At 37.9% G+C, this 20590-nt stretch overlaps 2 protein-coding genes across 3 annotated transcripts in view; one reads left to right on the forward strand and one right to left on the reverse strand.

Moving 5' to 3' along the window:
- PTAC3 (plastid transcriptionally active 3) overlaps positions 1-2211 on the forward strand; it is a 35256-nt gene extending 33045 nt beyond the window's left edge. Inside the window, exons 12-13 of the mRNA XM_006854278.4 lie at positions 1191-1324; positions 1714-2211. Of these exons, the coding sequence (XP_006854340.2) occupies positions 1191-1324; positions 1714-1891 (312 nt within the window). The 3' untranslated portion in view covers positions 1892-2211. The remainder of the gene's footprint in view (positions 1-1190; positions 1325-1713) is intronic.
- A 1943-nt stretch (positions 2212-4154) lies between these two features.
- Positions 4155-20232, reverse strand: ING1 (RING/FYVE/PHD zinc finger superfamily protein). Of its 2 annotated transcripts, none has more exons than XM_006854277.4 (8): positions 19946-20232; positions 13763-13834; positions 12653-12840; positions 12350-12413; positions 12081-12183; positions 4910-5033; positions 4663-4804; positions 4155-4419 (listed from the first exon to the last, which is right to left on the reverse strand). In XM_006854277.4, exons 1-7 carry the CDS (start codon positions 19971-19973, stop codon positions 4694-4696), a joined length of 690 nt encoding a protein of 229 aa, XP_006854339.1. In that variant the 5' UTR covers positions 19974-20232; the 3' UTR covers positions 4155-4419; positions 4663-4693. The 2 variants fall into 2 exon arrangements, with proteins under 2 accessions (XP_006854339.1, XP_020529114.1); XM_020673455.2 differs by having other exon boundaries at positions 12081-12180; positions 19946-20229.
- Positions 20233-20590: the final 358 nt, after the last annotated feature.

Here is a 20590-nt window from a genome sequence, read left to right on the forward strand (position 1 = left end):
CACATGGAGTCATCTCACCAAGTTCTGCCTCTTTGGATCCTTTCCTTCTCTACAAGTAAACTTGCCCTCTTTGGGATGGGTTGCTCTGGTTTGTCTGCATAATATACTTGCCCCTTAATTTTTAAATAATCGATGAGAATAGAGAGATTGAGGTAGATGTCATGCATAGAATTAGAGCTATAATCCATGAGAATAGGGAGATTGAGGTAGATGTCATGCATAGAATTAGAGCTAATTGGATGAAGTGAAGATGTGCTGTCGGAGTCTCATATGATCGTTACATACCAATGAAATTATAAAACTGAAGGAGAAGTTCTATAAGACAGCTGTAAGACCAGTGTATAGATTGTTGGGCGGTTAAGAGACAAAATATCCATAGAATGAGTGTAACTAAGACGAGGTCATTGAGATAGATGAGTGGCATGACAAGAAAGGTTACAATTCGAAATGAATATATCCTAGGGAACTTAAGGGTGGCTTCAATAGGCGACAAGATAGAGGGAAAGTAAACTTGGGGAGTTTGGCCATGTGCAACATCAACCTGGAACAATTATTGTTCAGAGAGTGATTTGGTTCACGTTGAAGGCTCTAAAAAACCAAGGGGAAGGCCAAGAAAGATATGGATGGAAATAATGAGAAAAGATATGGTGACTTATGGTAGTGTGGCCTTTGATAATGAGGAGTGGTAGAACGGAATTCGTGTAGCCGACCCCAAATAATTGGGATAAAGCTTGGATGCTGATGATGATGAAGCTGATACTTGCCCCTTAAGTTCTATTTAATATTTGACACATGGACCAAGAAGATGCTAGACTGTTCTGTTTTCCTTCTTGACTCTCTCTCTCTCTCTCTCTCTCTCTCTCTCTCGCTCTCTCTCTCTCTTGCTCTCTGTATGTGTGTGTGTGTTGGGTAAGTGTAGATATTTACATAGCAGACTGAATAACCTATAGTCACTTATTATAAACTAGATGCCATTCTTCTTATTTTGGACTTCGAATTATTTATGAAGATTTGTTCTTGTGATTCTTTTCCTTTTAAAATTGCATGCCAAGAGATTTTGAGCTCTTTTCAACTTCTATATCTCCAAATTAACACCCCAAATGATGAATACTTTACATTGCCTGGGGAAGAGGGGATCTCGACCATAGAAATATGACAAAGTAATGGAAGTATGGATCGGAATTTTGCAGGTAATTGAATTGGGTGGCAAACCAACTATTGGAGATTGTGCCATGATACTGCGCGCCGCTATAAGAGCCCCACTACCAGCTGCCTTTCTCACAATCTTGCAAACAACACATAGTCTCGACTATGTATTTGGCAGGTGAATCCTAATCCTTTGCATTTTGGGAAAGAGGGGATACCATTGTCCAATAGTGTATGCGATACACTGCTCGAAAGGGCATGCACCATCTGTTATGAAAATATGGTGCAGATATTAACTGGTGCTGGGTGAACATCCAGTGGGCCCAGTAGAATGAGTCGTCACTGCCACCACTCTTCATCAGCAACAGATGTTGGATGCCTCTTTTTGGAACTGTATAACATATTCCACTGGTGTATGTGTGCTTTGCTTTTCGGAAATGATAATCCTACAACAAGTCTTTTCGCGACTAATAGTTTTCATCGCCCTTCATGGAAACAGAGTTATAATAATCGTAGTGATTCTTTTGATTGAACTGCTTTATCCTTAACGAACTTTGCTCTTTGCAGTCCTTTGTATGATGAAGTAATCACACACTGTCTTGATCTTGGAGAGCTCGATGCTGCTGTTGCTATCATCGCGGATCTGGAGACCACTGGGATTAAAGTTCCTGATGAAACCCTTGACAAGGTCCTTGCTGCCCAACAGGTGGAACCCATGGGGAGTTCTGACAACCATCTACCCTGAATCTTTCCAAGAATCTTTCTCTCGACAATTCCCTTTGGTCATTTGCCTCTGGTTGGGGCAGGAGTCAGTTGGTCAGTTGTATTTATACACATGAGAGATTTTCTGCTTTTGTAGTTTGTCACTTGCTCTAATTTAGACTTGTCTTCAATGATCTTATGATCAGAAAATTTTACCCTTCTGTAATTTGTGGCTGGAATTTAGGCTCAATATTCAATGATTTTATGATTGGAATCTAGTTGACTAGATTCCAATCACTTATCGCCCTTCTATCTCACTCTCTGTAGAGGGTGGGATAAGTGAAATGGCAATCTGCACACAAAGATACGAGTGTTGGAGTTATGGGAAAGTATTCTTATTTGGCATTTTTATAATGTAGGTTTTTTTTTTTAGTTAACTATAATAGTATTAATGGTATAGAACTTTACAGTCAAGTAAGCCCCCTCCTTGGCTAAAATGTCTGCTTCCGAGTTGCCTTCTCCGAATACATGACCCCAAGAGATTGAAATAGCCCACAAGGTGTGATCTCATCAAAGACATCATGTTGACGCCAGGGCAGGGAGATAAGCCGGAGGCCCACAAAATAACATACTTACATTTATAATGTAGGTTTACAATCTCTACTAAAATAATTTGGAGTTCAGCTTCATCAATCTTGACTCTCTCTAGCAAATTAAGCTAGGGCCGGCAATGGGCCGAGTGGCCCAACCGGTCTGATTAGGCTTGGGTGGCCCTTTAGAGATGGGCTGGCAATGGGCCGAGTGGCCCGACCAGCCTTGTAAACTAGGCCTTAGCCAAGGCTTCTTGGTCCGATCAGTCAGGCTTGGGTGGCCCTTGCTTGAGCCAAGGCTTCTTCGGTCCGATCAGGCTTGGGTGGCCCTTGCCTGAGCCAAGGCTTCTTCGGTCGGAACAGGCTTGGGTGGCCCTTTAGAGATGGGCTGGCAATGGGCCAGATTGTAAACTAGGCCTGAGCCAAGGTGATCAGGCTTGGGTGGCCTTTAGAGATTGGGCTGGACTATGACCAGTCCCAGCCCAAGCCCAAGCCTGACACGGCTAAGTATATTGTAGGATTCCATAGTCCAGCCCAATCTCTGAAGGGCCACGGCTAATTATATTGTAGGATTCCATACTATGTAAATAATAGTAGGATTCTATTTCTAGGAAATGTTTCTATGTGACCCAACAATATATAAGTTATATTCCATCCCGCTTCTTGGCCATTCGATTCAAGGGTATTATAGTAAATTGTTTATCAGCATAAATATTTTTTTAACGTTTTTATCATGTGCACCCTTGTTAGATCTATGCATGCTCCAAATTTTTCTTCAAGATCGGATCAAAACACTGAGTTGTCTCATCAATATCTGATGGTTACATGACAATGTGACTTGAGCCATCTCAATGACTGGAGCCATCTCAGCCGATCAGATGGTTAAATAACATTGTGACTTAAGCAATCTCAGCCATCCACTCCGATCTGATGGTTAAGACCAAAGGTCACATATATCATATATGTGGGTGGATCTCACATAGAAAGCCCTCGTTTTATTTCTTAGGAAAAAGACATAATACTCCCCTTTATAATTAAAATTCCAAATTGATCCTTAGATGCATACATCCTCTCGAAGTTAAAAGAAAACGACATTTAATTCACTTTCTTTTTCATTTATTCTTTGTATCCCCTCCTTTGTCTGCATTACAATATTTAACCTTTTTATTTTTGTCATGATCCCATCATTCAAACCCTATAAAAACTCGCTTTTCTCTCTTCCTCACCTATGGACTCCCTCCCTTGGAACATTCATCTTTCTCTCATCTCTTTCTCATCCTGTGAGAAAGAGCAAAAAATAAAAAAAAAGATTTGCAATTGGGTAAAGTATAAATGCTCTCCTAGGTATTTTTGATAAATTTCCCCAATTATAAAGAGAGGGATATTCATCCTTTTCTTTCGTGGGAAGTTGAGGATTTATGCGTGTACGAAGATTAATGGAGTTATGCTCGCCCTCAAGTATTATTTCGTAAACAGTTTCTTTTTTAACGTTGTTCACTGTATTAGTTCGTAAACATTAAACTCGAAGGACGCGTTCCAACCCTATTCTTTGGCATTTCCTGTTCTGCAAGCACAATAGGTTTCTAAAATGCTCGAAAACCATCCTCCCAAGGCTAAATAAATACTTTAAAAACTAATAAAAAAACAATCCTCTCTCTCTCTCTCTCTCTCTCTCTCTCTCTCTCTCTCTCTCTCCCCACAAGCATATCCGCGTTCTTTCTGAGTACAATGTTTAAATGGTGAAATTAGGACTAAATGGACAAAGTTAAGGCCACTACATTGTACCGTACATAAAAAATTCAGCTCAACCAGTTTGGCAATGTCCTTGTTTATGGCAGCTGCCATCATCTCCTTTAATGGCCTTAGGCATCTCTTGGAAGGTAGTTGATGCGCATAGCATTCATAGCTTCTCAGAAATTGTGCTCAAAACAAGGCTGAGAAAGTAGCAGCAGCGATCATCCCACCCTCTTATCTAACCAATCTGTTTGCAAAAGTCGAAACAATGATAAAACTCTTAAGTTTGATCAATGAAATAGCTGAACCCAGAACATCCATGCTCCACCAATCATGTGTGTGTGTGTGTGTGTGTGAGAGAGAGAGAGAGAGAGAGAGAGAGAACTTTCTAATATCAAATGATTCCTTAAGAGCAGGTTTTCGCAATCCAGAATTTTGGGTAAATCCATTTCAAACACTGTATTTATATTACAAGCATCAAAGAGCATACCTTGTTTTTGATCAGGCTCAGTCAGCACAAATCATTTTCCCTTTCGGCGCTTCTGAAGTCCAAGACAGCTTGAGCAATACCACTTCCCTCTGGGTTGTTCTTTCAGACCAACACAGCCAAAGTGGAACCACTCTATCTTGCACTGCATATCAACAGACCCAACTTAAGTGCTGCTCAAAAGAGAGAAAAAATTTTGACATTTTCATGGGTGGAAAATGATAAGAACCAAAAGGAGATCCGTATGTACATATGTATTGTCGCATGCAATCATCTCCCCATAGGAAACCTGGTTGCAGAAACAATATGTGGGTTCATTTGGATCAACTGGTAGATCCAAGTCCATGTTTTGTGGTTCGGCAGCCACCCGTGATCTGCAAAAAGTGGCACACTATTTAATTAGAAACACATGATATGTGAATGGACAGAGGATAAAAATGGTGCCCAAAGGGATAAACATGCACACAGGGGGGGGGTGGGAAGAGAGAGAGAGAGAGAGAGAGATCCACTTATGCATGCATGACAGCCTTGTATGAGGCTATGAGCTTTACAATAATTTTAGCGGACATTATTCAACTAGAGAGATGCATTTGGATTCACAAAAAACAGAAACTTAGACAATTTAAGCCAAAGTCATGAATGAAGTATATGAAAGCAAATGCTTGGCTGCACAGCAATTGGCATGTATTCCCTTGGTAGCAGCAAATAAGGAACATAGTGGTATAGAATAAATAAGCCTGTGAGAAAGGAAACAGAACTCTTTTATTTGGCAAACTTCAAACAGACCTATTCACTTTTTTTTTTTTTGATATGTTTTTCCTTGATAAGTATCCATACAACTGTTATTTCCTGAGAATAAACAAACACATCATGTGCTGTACATGTTCGAATTAAAAATAGGATATTATGACATGGGAAACAGGAAACACTTACAGAGCAACAACCTTCGTGTTTTTTTTTTTTCCTGTTTTTTTCTGTTTTTTTGTTTTTGGTAGTTCAGCTGTAGGAATCTAACTCAATATTGAGTATTCCATTCGTGTAGTGGAGAAACGACGACAAGTTTCTCACCATGAGGAATTAGGAAGAAACACATGATTTGGACTTCGTAGAAATACACCTGATCAGATTGGTGGAACTCCTAATACATCCTCAAGGAAACCCACCTAAGTCTACTTTCTCTTATCTTATTACTTATTGGTACCACACCTAAATTCTCCCAAATGTATTTATTTTGAATTCTATCTTTTCTTGTCTTGCCACTCATCCATCTCAACATCCTTATCTTAGCTACACTCATTCTATGGGTATATGTTGTTTCTTGACCACCTAACATTCTACCTTATAAAGCAAAGCTGGTCCCACATCTGTCCTATAGAACTTCCCCTTCAGCTTCATTAGTATGCAGCAATCAGATAACTCCGGTTGCCCATCTCCACTTCTCCCACCCAGCTCTAATACTATGTGTGACATCTTCCTCAATCTCTCTATTTTCCTGTATTATCGACCCAAGATATTGAAAGCGCGCTTTTTTTAGTATTTCCCGGTTGTCAATCTTAACTACTTCCTCGTCTCTACTCCTATTACACAAAACTTGCATTCCATATACTCTGTTTTAGTCCAACTAATTTTAAAACTTTTAGATTCTAGAGCATCATTCCAAACTTCTAACTTTGTGTTGACGCCATTTCAGGTCTCATCGATCAAAATTATGACATCTACGAACAATATGCACCGCGGTACCTCATCTTGTAGGTGCCTAATTAAGTCGTCCATAACTAAGACAAAGAGGTATTGGCTCAATACTGACAATAGTTATCGGAATCTCCCCATGATTATGATTTGAACACCGGATTCGACGATTCCGTTAAGGAATCTTTACCGAAACTATTTCTCGAAACTAAGGAATCTCGATTCCTTAATTTAGGAATCTTGTTTCAATACATCTTAAGAATCTTGAATCCATTATTTTTTGAAAGTCGATCCCAAATATATCGAATCTTGACTCCAATAAAGATTGAATCTTGAGCCCACCTCGAGTGATACACGATTCCACATGTAATGAATCTTGTTTCGTTAAGGTTTTGAATCTAGAATCTACAATGTATAGCATATTGGTTCATAGGAGTAGGGAAGTGTGATTCAATCAAATATGGAATCTTGCTTCAACCTCCATGAAATGGCTCCTCGCAGCAGCAAGGAACAAATTGTAGCCGACAGCCCCCCCCTCCCCTTCTTCTTCTTCTTCTTCTTCTTCTTCTTCTTATCTCTCTCTCTCTCTAATCCCCCACCCTCCCCTGCCCCCAACCTCTCGGTCACCAAAATGTTCCCATCATCATCTACCGAAAGCTATGTATGAAGTATTGTATCTTTTAGTTTTTTTATTACACAATATATAAATTCTAGCGATTGTTCGACATCAAAATCTCTCTTTATCCACGTGTGTTGCTTTTTATTTCATGCAATATGTATTCATATGTGTGCTTGATGTTCAAAGTTCAGACTTAATTTCTCCTCTACTATTATGGTATAATGTGAATGTGAGGGAAAAAAATAACTAAAAAATAAAATATAGTAGATGTAAAAATAAAATAAAACTATTCCAAGTACATAATATCCAATGTCTATGATGGTTGTGCACTTTCTAAAGGATATTGGAGTAGAAATCTTCTTTTGAATGCTTCTAATGCTTCTAAAGGATATTTTTAGTTGTGCTACCCTGGACGGCCATTACTTTAAAATATAACTGGTAAATAAAACACATACAAATAAAAACATGGCATAGACATAATCCTATTTTGTCTTTAAAATAATGAAGTCAAAATCAGAATTTAGAAATACATATGTTTTGTAAATAATTTTCCTAGTAGATTATTTTTCCTAAGTTCAATAGTCAATACAATCACTTTAAAACTTGAGAACCCTTCAAATAAGAGACATCTGATATATGTTCTAAAATTGATAAGGCTCAAGATGTGTATGGGGCTCCCTACTCCATAAAATTGAAATTTCGATTCTTGGTAGGGGTCAAACGCATTCCATATTATTGTAATTCTCGATATCAAACTAGCATGGATCTCTAATCCATATACATCAGAAACTTGATTCCAAATATGTTGGAATCACAATTCTAAACTGCAACATATCTTTGTTCCACATATGTGGAAACTTGATTCCATAGATGTCGGAATCTCGATTCCACATATCAATGAATCTTGACTCCTCGAGTATCGATTCTAGGGGGATGGGAATCTCGATTCCAAGGAGGTCGAAATCTCGATTCAGATGTGGATGAATCTAGATTCTTGAATCTATTTTGGCCGAGACACGATTCCAAGAAATTAGGAATCTCATTCCTCGTTATTCCCATTATACGGACATCGATTCCTAAAACAAGAATCTTCTAGGCAGTCGTGATTCCGATTCCTAAAACGATTCGAGTTCTCAGGTGTTTCCAACAACTATGATACTGATCCCTAATGTACACTGATTGAAAACTCACTCGTCTCTCCACTGAGACTCCTTTTTTTTCCAACACCCACCAAATCAAATCGCGAGCCCTGTTGAAAAAACTAGGGAATCTAACCACTAACCACCCAGTTAGATCAAAACCGGCCACTGAAGGTTTTGGGCGGTTTTGGTGATCGACCCGTGTTTAAAGCAAATTAAAAAATATGTATATAAATTTCCAAAACTAAGGAATTTGGTTTGTAATGTATTTTTTAATATTCTTTATATTATAGTAAAGATTAAAATTTGTTTTGGTCATTAATACTCACTTTAATTCAAAAATTGATTCGTTGAAATTCATTTATTTTCATTAATTTTCAACTTCATTTGAATGTGTGTTTTAATCATGCTTTATATATTTTTCATATTTTAGTAGATTTTTTTTGTATCTTTTTTATTTGTTCAACACTTTTTTGACTGCCTAGGACTTGCCCGGTTAGAACAGTTGAATCGGCCGGTTTATTAGTTAGGCCGGTTAAACCGCTTCCGAGTCCATGTTCGGTTAACCTTTTCAGTTTGATTTTACAAACATTTATCTCGAAGCACTCTATCATAAGCTTTCTCTAAATCAAGGAAAACCATGTGGTATTTTCCCTTTGCTCCAAACTTCTCAATCAGTTGCCTAAGTAGGAAAATAACCTAAGTTGTTGACTTCCTTGGCATAAAACGGAATTGGTTTTTTAATACACTCGTTTCACGCCTTAGTCATTGCTCAATCACTCCCTCCCACAACTTCATAGTGTAGCTCATAAGTTTTTTCCCTCGATAGTTTGTACATTCTATATATCTGCTTGGTTCTTGTAAATAAGTACCACAGTACTTATCCTCCATTCATCAGGCATTTTCTTTGTTGTAAACACCTTGGTTAGCCAATCAATACCAATCTCCCCTATACACTTCCAAACTTTTATCGAGAAGCCATCTGGTCCTAAAGCCTTCCCTATTTTCATCCTCTTCAAAGATTCTTTCACTTCTGATATCCTAATTCTATGAATGCATCGTTTATGCCAACGGTTCTTTCTACTGCTATGTTCCCATTGCAGGAAACATGCATATACCAAGGTTCCAAAACTCAGGTCAAGTCCAAGACTTGGGCCTTGCCAAAGCTGAATAACTCGAGCAAGTCCGAGTGGATTCGCCCAAGTTACACGAATCATGTTCCGCCATTCTGCTCTATCAAAGGTCATACGCTTAGTAAGACTATAAGTCCATATATCTTTTCTCACTACTTCCATCCATGACCTTTTGGGCCTTCCCCTTGCCTTTTAGAGCCTTCCACTTGAACTAAATCACACCTCCTAACCGGTGCTATATTGGGTCTGTGCTGCACATGGTCAGCCCACCTAAGTCTACTTTCCCTCATCTTGTCGCCTATTAGAGCCACTCCGAAGTTCCCTCAAATATATTCATTCTAAATTCTATCCTTTCTTATCCTATCACTCATCCATCTCAACATTCTCATCTCTGCTACACTCATCCTATAGGTATGTTGTTTCTTGACTACCCAACTTTCTATTCCCATAAAGCAAAGTTGTCCTATAAAACTTCTCCTTCAGCGTCATTGATAATGCGGCGATCACATAAAATATATGAGTATAAATAAGATGGTAAAATATATAAGAGATAGATTGAGAAAAAATTGATTCACCGCCAGAAACATTTCAGAAAATTCCAAAAAAAAGAGGAAAATATAAAACTAGGGCATATTTCAAGAAAAACTAGAAAAACTCACAAATCATCATCAAAAATATCAAAATTATGTATAAAATATATCTTTGATTATACAGAAAATCTAATTTTATTATTTTTTAATGAACTTTTTAAAATACTCAAGTTTGAACCCAAGTACTCGGTCCGCCAAAAGGGGGAGTCCAAGAAACTCGGGGTCCACTCACTCGGCTGCATTTTTTAACCTTGGCATATACCATAGCATAATGCACAACTATATAGTATCTTCATATTATATTTTTAATATATCCACCACTTTATGTTTGCAAGTATCATTGGAGCATCCAGTTACTGTATTAGTGTCGAAAAATGTCAACACTGGTTTCAAATGCATATCTGCACATCATACCTTCACGCATTCCTTCTTAATGCACCTGATGAAACTGATGGGAGCATTTCAGTAATAATAAGTCTATGCAGAGCACATTGCAATTATGACAATTCTATTGCACCGTCACTGGCTAGTGAGGTGGTTGGGCTCAAAATGTCCATTGAGGCAGGATGACATCGAACTTTGGGATTTAAAAAGATAATTCTCGTCAGGATAGAGCATTACAGTAAGCCTGAATCAGGGGCATGAATTGAACAAGACAAAAGAATATGGGTGGGAAGAGGTGTCAAGTGAGAAAGAGCGGAAACCAAAAATAACAGAAATCTCAATGAGTTTCTAGTATGCCCTAAACAAGAAAAGCAGACACTGCAGCAATATACATTCACAAAAGTCATCAGCTCAGAAAAATAGAGCAAATTGTATATTCTACATCATCTCATGGGTTCAAATTTTGTTTTGTACATATTATGTATCTCCTGCATAATGTGCACACACATTAGTACTTCTGTTTATGTTTTTGTCCGCCCAATACTCCAGAAACCAGTACTTTATAAATATGAAAACTGTGTATGACCCAAGCTATCATACCTTTCCGTAGACAAAACCAATATTTGTATGAGTTGTTTTTCCCAGCTCTCATTCCATGCATTCATGAACATCAAATTTAATAAAAGAAAACACCAACATGGAATAAGCATTTATTCACAAAGAACTGCTGCACCTTTCTGTATGTTTGGAAAGATGAGTAGCTCAGATGATCTGTGTAACATATAAATCAAGACATGGGTAATCATCACCATCCAGTTTAAGAATCAATGATGGATGCAAATATGCGAGGAGCTTGGTTGCAGGGTAGAGATCCCCCTTTGGAATCTCTCTTCAGTGATCTTGGAGCCAGAGCCCAAGTGAAGCTTGCTACCCCTCATCAAGGGATCTTGATCATCACGACCTCAATGAAGATGGGAACGCAATCTTGGTCTGCGGTCATCTCAATCCTAGTTTCAAAAGCTTTAGAATGTTAAACCTGGTATCTTTGACTTTGTTCTGATTCTTTTTCCTTTCTGATGAGATTTTCTAGCTAACAACCACTTGTCAATGATTTTGTTCTGTTCTTCATTTCCATCGGTGGTTGAAAACTAGCAAGCAGACTTGATGTTGCACAAGTTGGCTTGGACCCAGGGGAGTCCCCATTCCAGATGGCCCCATACAAGGAGATTACTGGGTTGCCCAGAAATGTGTGGTACTCACTGTAGTGAAATCCGCTCTGTCTTGCCAAGTTCACCGCAGGCACTCAGGCTGGACCCAGGGGAGTCACCATTCCAGATGGTCCCAAAAAGGAGATTACTGGGTTGCCCAGAAATGGGTGGTACTCACTGTAGTGAAATCCACCTGTCTCGCCATGTTCACTGCAGGGACTCAGGCGATTCCTAAGTTCAATTATTATCATGACCCTACCACAAACTCATTTTTCCTAATTTTTTTTGGAACTTTCAAGCTATAGAGTTCTCATTGTGCATGTGTGTAGATAATGCTAAAAAGTAGATTATACATTTTTCACTTTTTTAAATCACTTTGGTAATACCCAAGTGCTCCTAATACATATACCGGCCTGCAACCTAAACAACACTTCAGTAGGGAGCTTCAGCCACAGACCAATCCCAGGCCTTCGCTCCTGCTTCTAACAACTATGGGTGGATGCCCACTTGCGTATGATATAAAATGTATATTTCCCATAATCTACAGTATATTGAAGTACGTTTAATAAAACATTCAAATACAATCACTACAACAAGTATCTATGCATTAGTGAGCAAAGAATTCATTTTGAAAGGGAAGGCTTCAAAAAGATGCATACTTCTTACGACCTCCTCTGCTACTACTTTCACTGGTCCTACCAGATTTTGCACTGCTCCCAGCATTCTCGGATGCTCCAGAAGCACCAGCAAGTTCCCTTTCTGCTGCATGTCAATAGAGATTGACACATATAAGAATATATTAGAGAATAATATCATTGAAAGGATTTATGCAATACAATTTTCTTATAGCCAGAATAAGTATGGAGTTTAAATCCTGATTTTAACTGCACATAATTCTAGAATTTGGCAAGTGAGAAATGGTTTATACCTCTCCGAAGGTCTTCATCAAATTTCTTCATATACTTATCTAATTGTTGGATGTAAGTATCAACCTGAAACGATTACAGTCACTTCCCATGGGTAAGCACTTCCTCAATAATGCACATCAATTGAAAGATATAGTAAACAAGTAAAAAAGGAATAATATACAGGGAAACTAATCAAGTCATTAGTAGGTTCACCAATACGGTTCCTAGATTGATAAATGTCCTTCAATTATCAAAAAGAAAGGAGAAAGAAAATAATGAATTCAGGAAAAGATACTTTGCAAAAGATATTTGAATTCAAATACCATGTCATAAGCTTGAACAGCCAGAGAAACCTTTTCATCAGCAAGACTGGTGCAGTGCTTTTGCTCATCAAGGGTCTCATTTGAGAACCTAATAAGTGAGGTATCAGGTCTGATGTTTCCGGACTCAGCTCCCCTTCTAATTTCCTCCATTTCATGTTCACACCGCTGTTCATTTTGTCGCTGAAGAACTGCTCATGTACAGAAGAATGAGTACAACCCATCATGTATCACCTCCCAACCCACCCAGGCCAGCATTTCCTCTCTCTCTCAGCACTGTTCATGTACAGAGAAAATGAGTGCAGCCCATCATCTCTCACAATTGCATTCCCTCCCCCCCGTCTTTGCTGTTTTACTCTCTCTCTCATTACCGTTCATGCACAGAAAAATGAGGGCAGTCCATCATCTCTCACAATTGCTTTGCGCTCCCCCCTTTCTATTACCCCCCCCCCCCCCTTCCCAAAAAAAAAAAAAAACATGCAGTGTTCCAAAAAACAAGAACATTGGGCGATACCTAGGCGGCTGGGGGAATCCGGGGGCCCAATAGAAGGAACTCCTAAAATCTAGGGAAATCACAAAAATCTAGTTTTTTTAAGGCTTTTCTCTTTCTAAAATGGGCTCTAATGGTTAGATTTGAAATGAACCTAAAACCCACTGTTGTCCCCTCTTTTCTAAAAGAACCCAAAAATATCCCTTAATTAGGGTATTTCCGCCCATGGGTGGGGCGCAGGTCCTGGGCGTCCACTCGCCTAGGAGGCCGCCCTGGGGCAGGCTGCCTAGGCCTTGGCACCCAAGTCCTCTGGACTGCCTAGGCGGCCACCTAGGCGCTAGGCAATCCAGCTTTTGGAACAATGCACACACGTGTGCATGTGCACGTGCACACCTACATGTGTGCCTGCAGAACAGGTATATATTTTAAGTTATTTTTTCTTGAATATGTTTCAATTTACTACTACCTATACATATATATATATATATATATATATATATATATATATATATATATGTAGTCACTTCCAATAATATCATTCCCGTTGCATTTCTACAACTGAGCACTTTGAAAAGTCAAATGATATTTAAAATGTAACATCAACTGTTTTATGTAACACATACCTTGCAGCTTCTTATCTAAGTCACGCATATGAGCATATTTATAGTGCAGTTCCGATGGCAGTGAGGCAATGTCTGTGGCCAAAACAACAGTAACTTTTACACATGAATGCATTTGAAATAAATGCAGAGATGTTCAAGAGGATTGAACTCCAAAAAGAAAGCTTAAGATCGAGCCAGGTTTTTGGTTCCTATAATAGCATTAAAACATTATAAACGACAAGGAATCATGCAAGAATAATTTATAATATATGGTGTTCCTAACAAGTATGGACTACTATGAGTCTTGTTTGAGGTTATGAATCTCATTGAGGTTACCTTAATCTTGCACAAATCTTTAAACCCAATGACTAGAGATCCATGAGAGAACAGACACCATGTTAGGCCTTTTATGTTATCATTTTTGTTATGCTTTTCAATATATTGAAGTGAAGCACAATGAGTATCAAATCCAAGGCACTCTTTCATTTGAGTTTGTTCTTAAAGTCAAAATAAGATTGTATCTACACATGCTAGAATCGCAATGATTCATATTGACCAACTTATTCAACTGAAATATTGTGCATCATGACATGAACAAATGAAGGTGCTTCTACTGAGAGAATCATGTAAAGGTTCTCATTTTTCTTTTGATATATTGCAGACCTCGCATTCTATATGCTTTTGACTTTCATTGTTCAAAAAAGCAGACCGCCCAGCGCCTAGGAGGCTGCCTAAGGGGTCGCCTAGGCGGTCCAAAAGGCTTGGGCGCATCACCTAGGCCTAGGCGGCCAAACTGGGCGGCAGTACCTGGGCGGTACGAAACCCGCCTAAGAGGGCGCCCAACGCCTAGCCTTGGGCATCCTCCAAGGACTTGCGCCCCGCCTAGGGGCGGAAATGAGTTTTTTGTTTTTGTTCTATTGAGGTTTTCTAAAACATAAAGGCTCTTAAGAATGGGTTCTAGGTTCATTTGAAACCTAAACCCACAAGAACCCAGGCTTTTAAGGATGGATTTTAGGTTCATTTGAAACCTAAACCCACAAGAATTAGAGAGAAAGAAACCTAAAAAAAAACTAAATTTTGTGATTTTCGTTGGATCGAAGTGTTTCTCAAAGTTACGGAAATGGATCCAAGCATCACGCAGGTAGATTAGATTTACTTTTGGAGTTTATTAATCCTATTAGAAGGTGTTTTTTATTATTTTAACATCAAAAAACATCTCAGAGGTGGGAGTTTGAAGTTTGAGCAATCAAAGTAAGTGGCAAACTTTATGTTTTAGATTGCTTGTTTTATTTTCATATGTCTTCAAGACGATCTAGTCAAAGTGGGGATCCGGGTTGGAAATATGGATATAACCCAAATCCAAATGACAAAATTGCATTAGATGTAATTATTGTAAAAAAGATACAAAAAGGGGCATAAACCGGTATTACGGGGGATGTTGCCCCTTGTAAAAATGTTCCTGAAGTTATCAAAGAGGAGATTAAGCAATATATGAGTTCTGTAAAACAAAAATAGGAACAAAATCGTTGTCATTTGAATAGATCTATTTTTGGTTTGTCTAGAAAAAGTGATCCGAGTTGGAAGTATGGTTATAACCCAAAACCAAGAGATAAAAATTTTATAAGGTGTAATTTTTGTGAAAAAGATACCAATGGGGGTATTAACCGATTCAAGAAACACTTTGCTGGTATTAAAGGGAATGTTGCTTCTTGTGAAAAGGCTCTTGAAGCTATTCAGGATGAGATTAGATAATTTTTGAATTTAATAGAACCAGAAAATGATGAAAATGAGCCTTGTTCTATAGAAATATCTTCTCCAGGTTCTTCTAGAATCCGGGTTGGAACTATAGTTATAAACCGAATCCAAATGACAAAAATCATATTAAATGTAATTATTGTGGAAAGAAAACTAATAGGGGCATTTACCGATTTAAAAAACACCTTGCCGATATTAAGAGGGATGTTGCCCCATGTAAAAATATTCCTGAGGTTACCAGGGAGGAGATTATATAATATTTGAGGTCAAAGAAGCACAAAAAGATAGAAAATGGTAGAGCAGCCAAGACTCCTAGGGCCTCATCTATACATACTAGTAAGAAGGAGGTAGAAGAAGAGGAGGAGGAAGATGCATATTCAGAAGAAACAAAAAAGGACGAGCGTTATATTGGAGAGTTGAAGAGGGAGATGACTCTGATGATGATGTCCTCAAATCTGATGCATATGATGAGGCTTACCCTATTCCTTCTAATGATGATAATGATGACTAAAGAATGAAGAGTTGAAGACGGTTGAGCGCTTGACTCTTGGTGTTGAGTGCTGACTATTGTGTCCTAGACTGTATATTTTCTGAATTTCCATATATTCACTTTTTCTTATTTTTAGTTTCTATCTGTCTAACTTTTGCGTGTACAGTGTATCAGACTATTCGTGTATGCTTGTATGGTTTTACTGTTTTAACATTGTATGAAAATATGGATTTTGGTCTTATGGATTTTCAAAATTCTCTTCTCGACTTCTATCTTTTTTTCTTTTTTTTCAACTGAACCGGCGGCCGCCTAGGCGCTGGGTTGCCGGGACCCCACGACCGCATCGGTGTCACTTAGTGCTTTTTGAAACACTGTTGAGCCGTTAACTTTCATCATAAACTATTGGCCGTAAAATCCATGAACATATGGCAACCTATGTTATGTAGATATAGCAAAACTCATGGACATAACATCATCTTTTTCTTATCATTTTTTGCATATGTTTGACAAGCATCAAATACCGACATTGTTGGAATTATGTCCTTTCAAGGTCTTAAATTCTGCCATTTTGGATAGCTCTTACCTTCAATGGGAGTAATAGAGCAACATGACTCTAGGACCAAAAGTCATGAAACCATGAGTGAGCCATAATGAGGATTTATATGCATAGGAGGTACCGAGAGGGTTGAGGTTACCTCTTTGTCAGGGTTGGTTGTTATGTTTGTGCCTCATGACTGTGTTATGGGTGAGGGCGATACGATTTATGTGTTTATGTGATTATGTGATATGAGCTCGATGATGAGATAACCCTATACAGGAAGATTGGGCCAATAGAGGGCATTGACCTAAATTCTTGACTCTTAGAATCTTCTCATAACATGTGCATAAACACTCACAATGCATGGGAAGCCGCTCTTCTAAGGATCCACTGGTCAGAGTTATGCACATGTGCAAGAGAGGAACCCTTGTACCATTTGTGTGCATGTACTTTAAGGAGTGCTCTTGAAATCCACTTATAATTGGGGATCCAAGGTCACTCATTAGTTTGACTTTCATAGACTAAGACCATGAGCCATTGATTATACATTGTGGGTCATGAGTCTATTGGGTCATACCGAGAAGGTGGCTTTGGATTCTGGATCTAATCGAGTGGAGCGCTCTGATTCCTAATTCAACTCCAAGGATCCTAATTTCCCTTGTAAATGTTTTCAAATAATGCTAAAATGATTTATTTTGATAAAAAAACCATCAAAATGGTCTTTATGGAATTTTGAAAATTTTATAGATTTTCTGAGCAAGAAAATGCATTTTCTGAAATTGTTTGGGCTTAATGACAATTGAGGATAGTCCCCCAGGACCCACACGAGACATCCAAATGACCAATGGGTGACCACCTGGAGGGCTAGGGGTCCCATGTCATCCCATGTGGAGGGTGATGTGGGGGTAACGTCAACCCCCTTGGGGAACCCCATGTCCTTTTGTTATTTGTTGAATTAAGTGAAGGGCATAGTATTATGGTATTTTATGGAATATTGTGATTTTAGAAAAATATTGAGCACATGTTAAATATGAAAAGAGAGGGGTTTGTGCACAAGCGTGAGGCTTCTAGAAGGGGCATAGGGTTTGTAATTACAAGTCTAAACCTAAGGATATGTGGTAATTTTGCACTTAATCACCTACGTTAGGTGGGATGATTTCATTTGCCTCACATGTTATTAATAAACAGAGGGAACTTTTGAAATTTGCTCTTTGCTGGAATTTTGACAAATTACCGCAAGGGTATGCCCTCCAACTTGGTTTTTGGTTCAATTAAATATAAAGAGCACGGTTATTTTAATAACAAGGGAAATTAGAGTGAATTAAATGGAGGATAAAGTTGTTTAAATCCATACCACACATCTTGATGGTATGATGGTGGATGGTGGGCTATGATCACACCTCTTTTTGTAGCCATTGGATGATAACATGGAAGGCCAAGATTCATCTATCTATAAGCATCTATACACTTAATGGATAGAAGCCTATAAATACCCCTTTAAGCCCTCATACCACATAAGAGTTCACTCTCTTTCTCTCTCTAAATGGCACACTACTCTCTCTCTATCTACCTCTCTAGAGTGGCACATGCCTAGGCAATCCCTTCTTCCTTTCTCTCTTCAAAAGTACGAATGGGGGTGATGTTAGAGAAAGCTCCATAGAAGCTCCATGATGACTCCATTAATGGTGATTCAAAGCTCGAATTCAAGCCATGGATGATCAAGTCTTAAGGCCTTCATCAATGGAGTGACATCTTCTCATTTTCCTTTGATTCTAGTTGATTATCCTAGCTGTAAATTCCTAATTACATCAAGCTATCTTCATCAATTTGATGTTCAATCATTGATTTCTTAGACGTATCTTAATCCCCTTTAATTCATATAGTTGAAGACATCATCCATGCACAAATCGATCTAGTTTCCATGAGCTTTTTCTTATGAATTTTGTAGCATTTTTTACTGATATATTTATGAGATTTTCATGACCAAATCAGTCAATTAGATCTTCATTTTGATGCATCAAATTGTTGTTTTCATAAGAGGATATTATACCAAATTTATGTGGCTCGATTTGTGAACTCAATTGAACTGGTTTTGTGTTCTAAGAGCCACGATTTTTCCCACGGTTTTCCACCTAATTTGATCACTTTTTCCAAATCCTTCTATGTTTTAAGTGTATATCAATAGATTTTTGGCTTCCCACTCTTGAGATGATGAATTTGGCCGAATTTTGAGTTATTACGTCGCATGTCATCCAATGGCACGTAACTAAGATCCAAGGCTGTAAGCTCTAATCGGCTTCCCATAGACATGTTGTATTATACACTTGAGCATATGTGTTGTAATGTTGGAAGTCATGTCATTTTGAGTTTTATGGAGTTTATTGATGTATAATTTTGCTTTGTAATTTTGAGTGGTGTAGAATTTTCAAAAACACCTCATACATGTGTAGTTTGATGATCTCCTTTAGTAGTTTGTTTTGTTGACGAACAAGGGACCCTAATTGAGTTGTATCTTCTATTTTTTAGTGTATTTTGAAGTCCTTTGTTCACTGCAATCACAATAAGCTTGCTGTAATTTCGCGTTGTAAGTTCAATTTCAAGTGTATTATGAGAAATTCAAGTTGTATTCTCTCGAGTGGGACATAGATGTAGTCCAAGTGTATGTAATTTGGTTTCTATACACTATCAGACACAACACTAATTTCTACATATCCATATTAGCCAGTAAATGATATGCTCCAAGTTCAATAATAACCTTAAAAAATATCCTTAAAAGTAAGACGCAAAGCAATTCATTTATAGGATTTAGTTCGTTTGTCACTAATATCATTATTCAGACAAGTTAACAGTATTCTCATCATAGCGAAATTCCACAAAATTGACACAAAGCCTAAGAATAAATTAAGAATGCATGTCTAGAGCACATGTCAAAGAAAAAATGAAGCAGCGAACACCATACAGCAAGTCTCATTATCAAATTATATCCCAGAAAAAAGGTGAAAGAAATTCATTCGATTCACAAATCCTACATTTACAGTGTCAAGGTAAAATTGAATATGAGCTCAGAAAACCCAATGGAAACCCGCTCAGTTATGATCAAAAAATTCTCATAAAAGCACTCATGGTTCTAAAAAAACCTTAGAACGGGGTCTATGTAATTATACAAGGAGGGAACGCCTTATGAACTCCCAAGCTCACAGTGTGAACAAAGTTCATAATTCATCATTGAATCCATTAACTAAACTCACAAAAGAAACAAAGTAACGTCCTGATATCTATAGGGTCTAATCAACTGTACAGAAGAAGATATATGAAGAAATTAGGGCTTGGGGAATTGATCAATCTAGGGCACAGAAACGATTGGAAAAGTGAAGCAATAGAAAAAATAAATTAAATGAAGAAATGGGCCGCATATACTTACGGTTAAGGAACTCATCCAGGAACGCCATTGTTAAAGTCGATGATCACTTCCTTGCTTCTGCAACCCTATCGAACAATGGATCAATTTGGGAATTTTTTATTTTACTATTTTCTTCGTGAGCATAAGGTGTCAACCTCAAACAATCATGTAAGGTCCACCTCAAAATATTGTTATAAAATAAACTTTAGTGGCCAAAACTTTTATAGTACCCTTAAAATATATTGTTCCCCCCTATTCGAAAGGTCCAAAAATAGTACAGATCAAACCAATGAATGAAAAAACTTAAATATCTTAGTGATGGACGGTCTAAATAATATGGTACAAGATACATTATTATTAATATGTAGAATTCAATTTTTCTTTCATATTCATACATATTGAAGTGGAGAGATCAATTTGAGAGTTTCCTAAAGACCAAACAACATTTTTTTATGAGTTTTGAGATGTATCTTTTTTTTATGGGTTTTGAGATGTATTTTACTTGTATAGTATAAGGTTGAATCTTTATATAAATTTTTTTATTCTTCCTATTTTTAGGAGCCGGTTTCCTTGAGGGATAGGGTTTCTATGCGGCCAAGCCCACATATGTAGAAATGTGGGTCTCTTAATAAATCTATTTTTGAGATGGATTTTAAGACCGTTTTT

This window comes from Amborella trichopoda, chromosome 7, assembly GCF_054954075.1.
Source record: "Amborella trichopoda isolate Santa Cruz 75 chromosome 7, AtrichopodaSantaCruz75HAP2 v2.0, whole genome shotgun sequence".
NCBI lineage: Eukaryota > Viridiplantae > Streptophyta > Magnoliopsida > Amborellales > Amborellaceae > Amborella > Amborella trichopoda.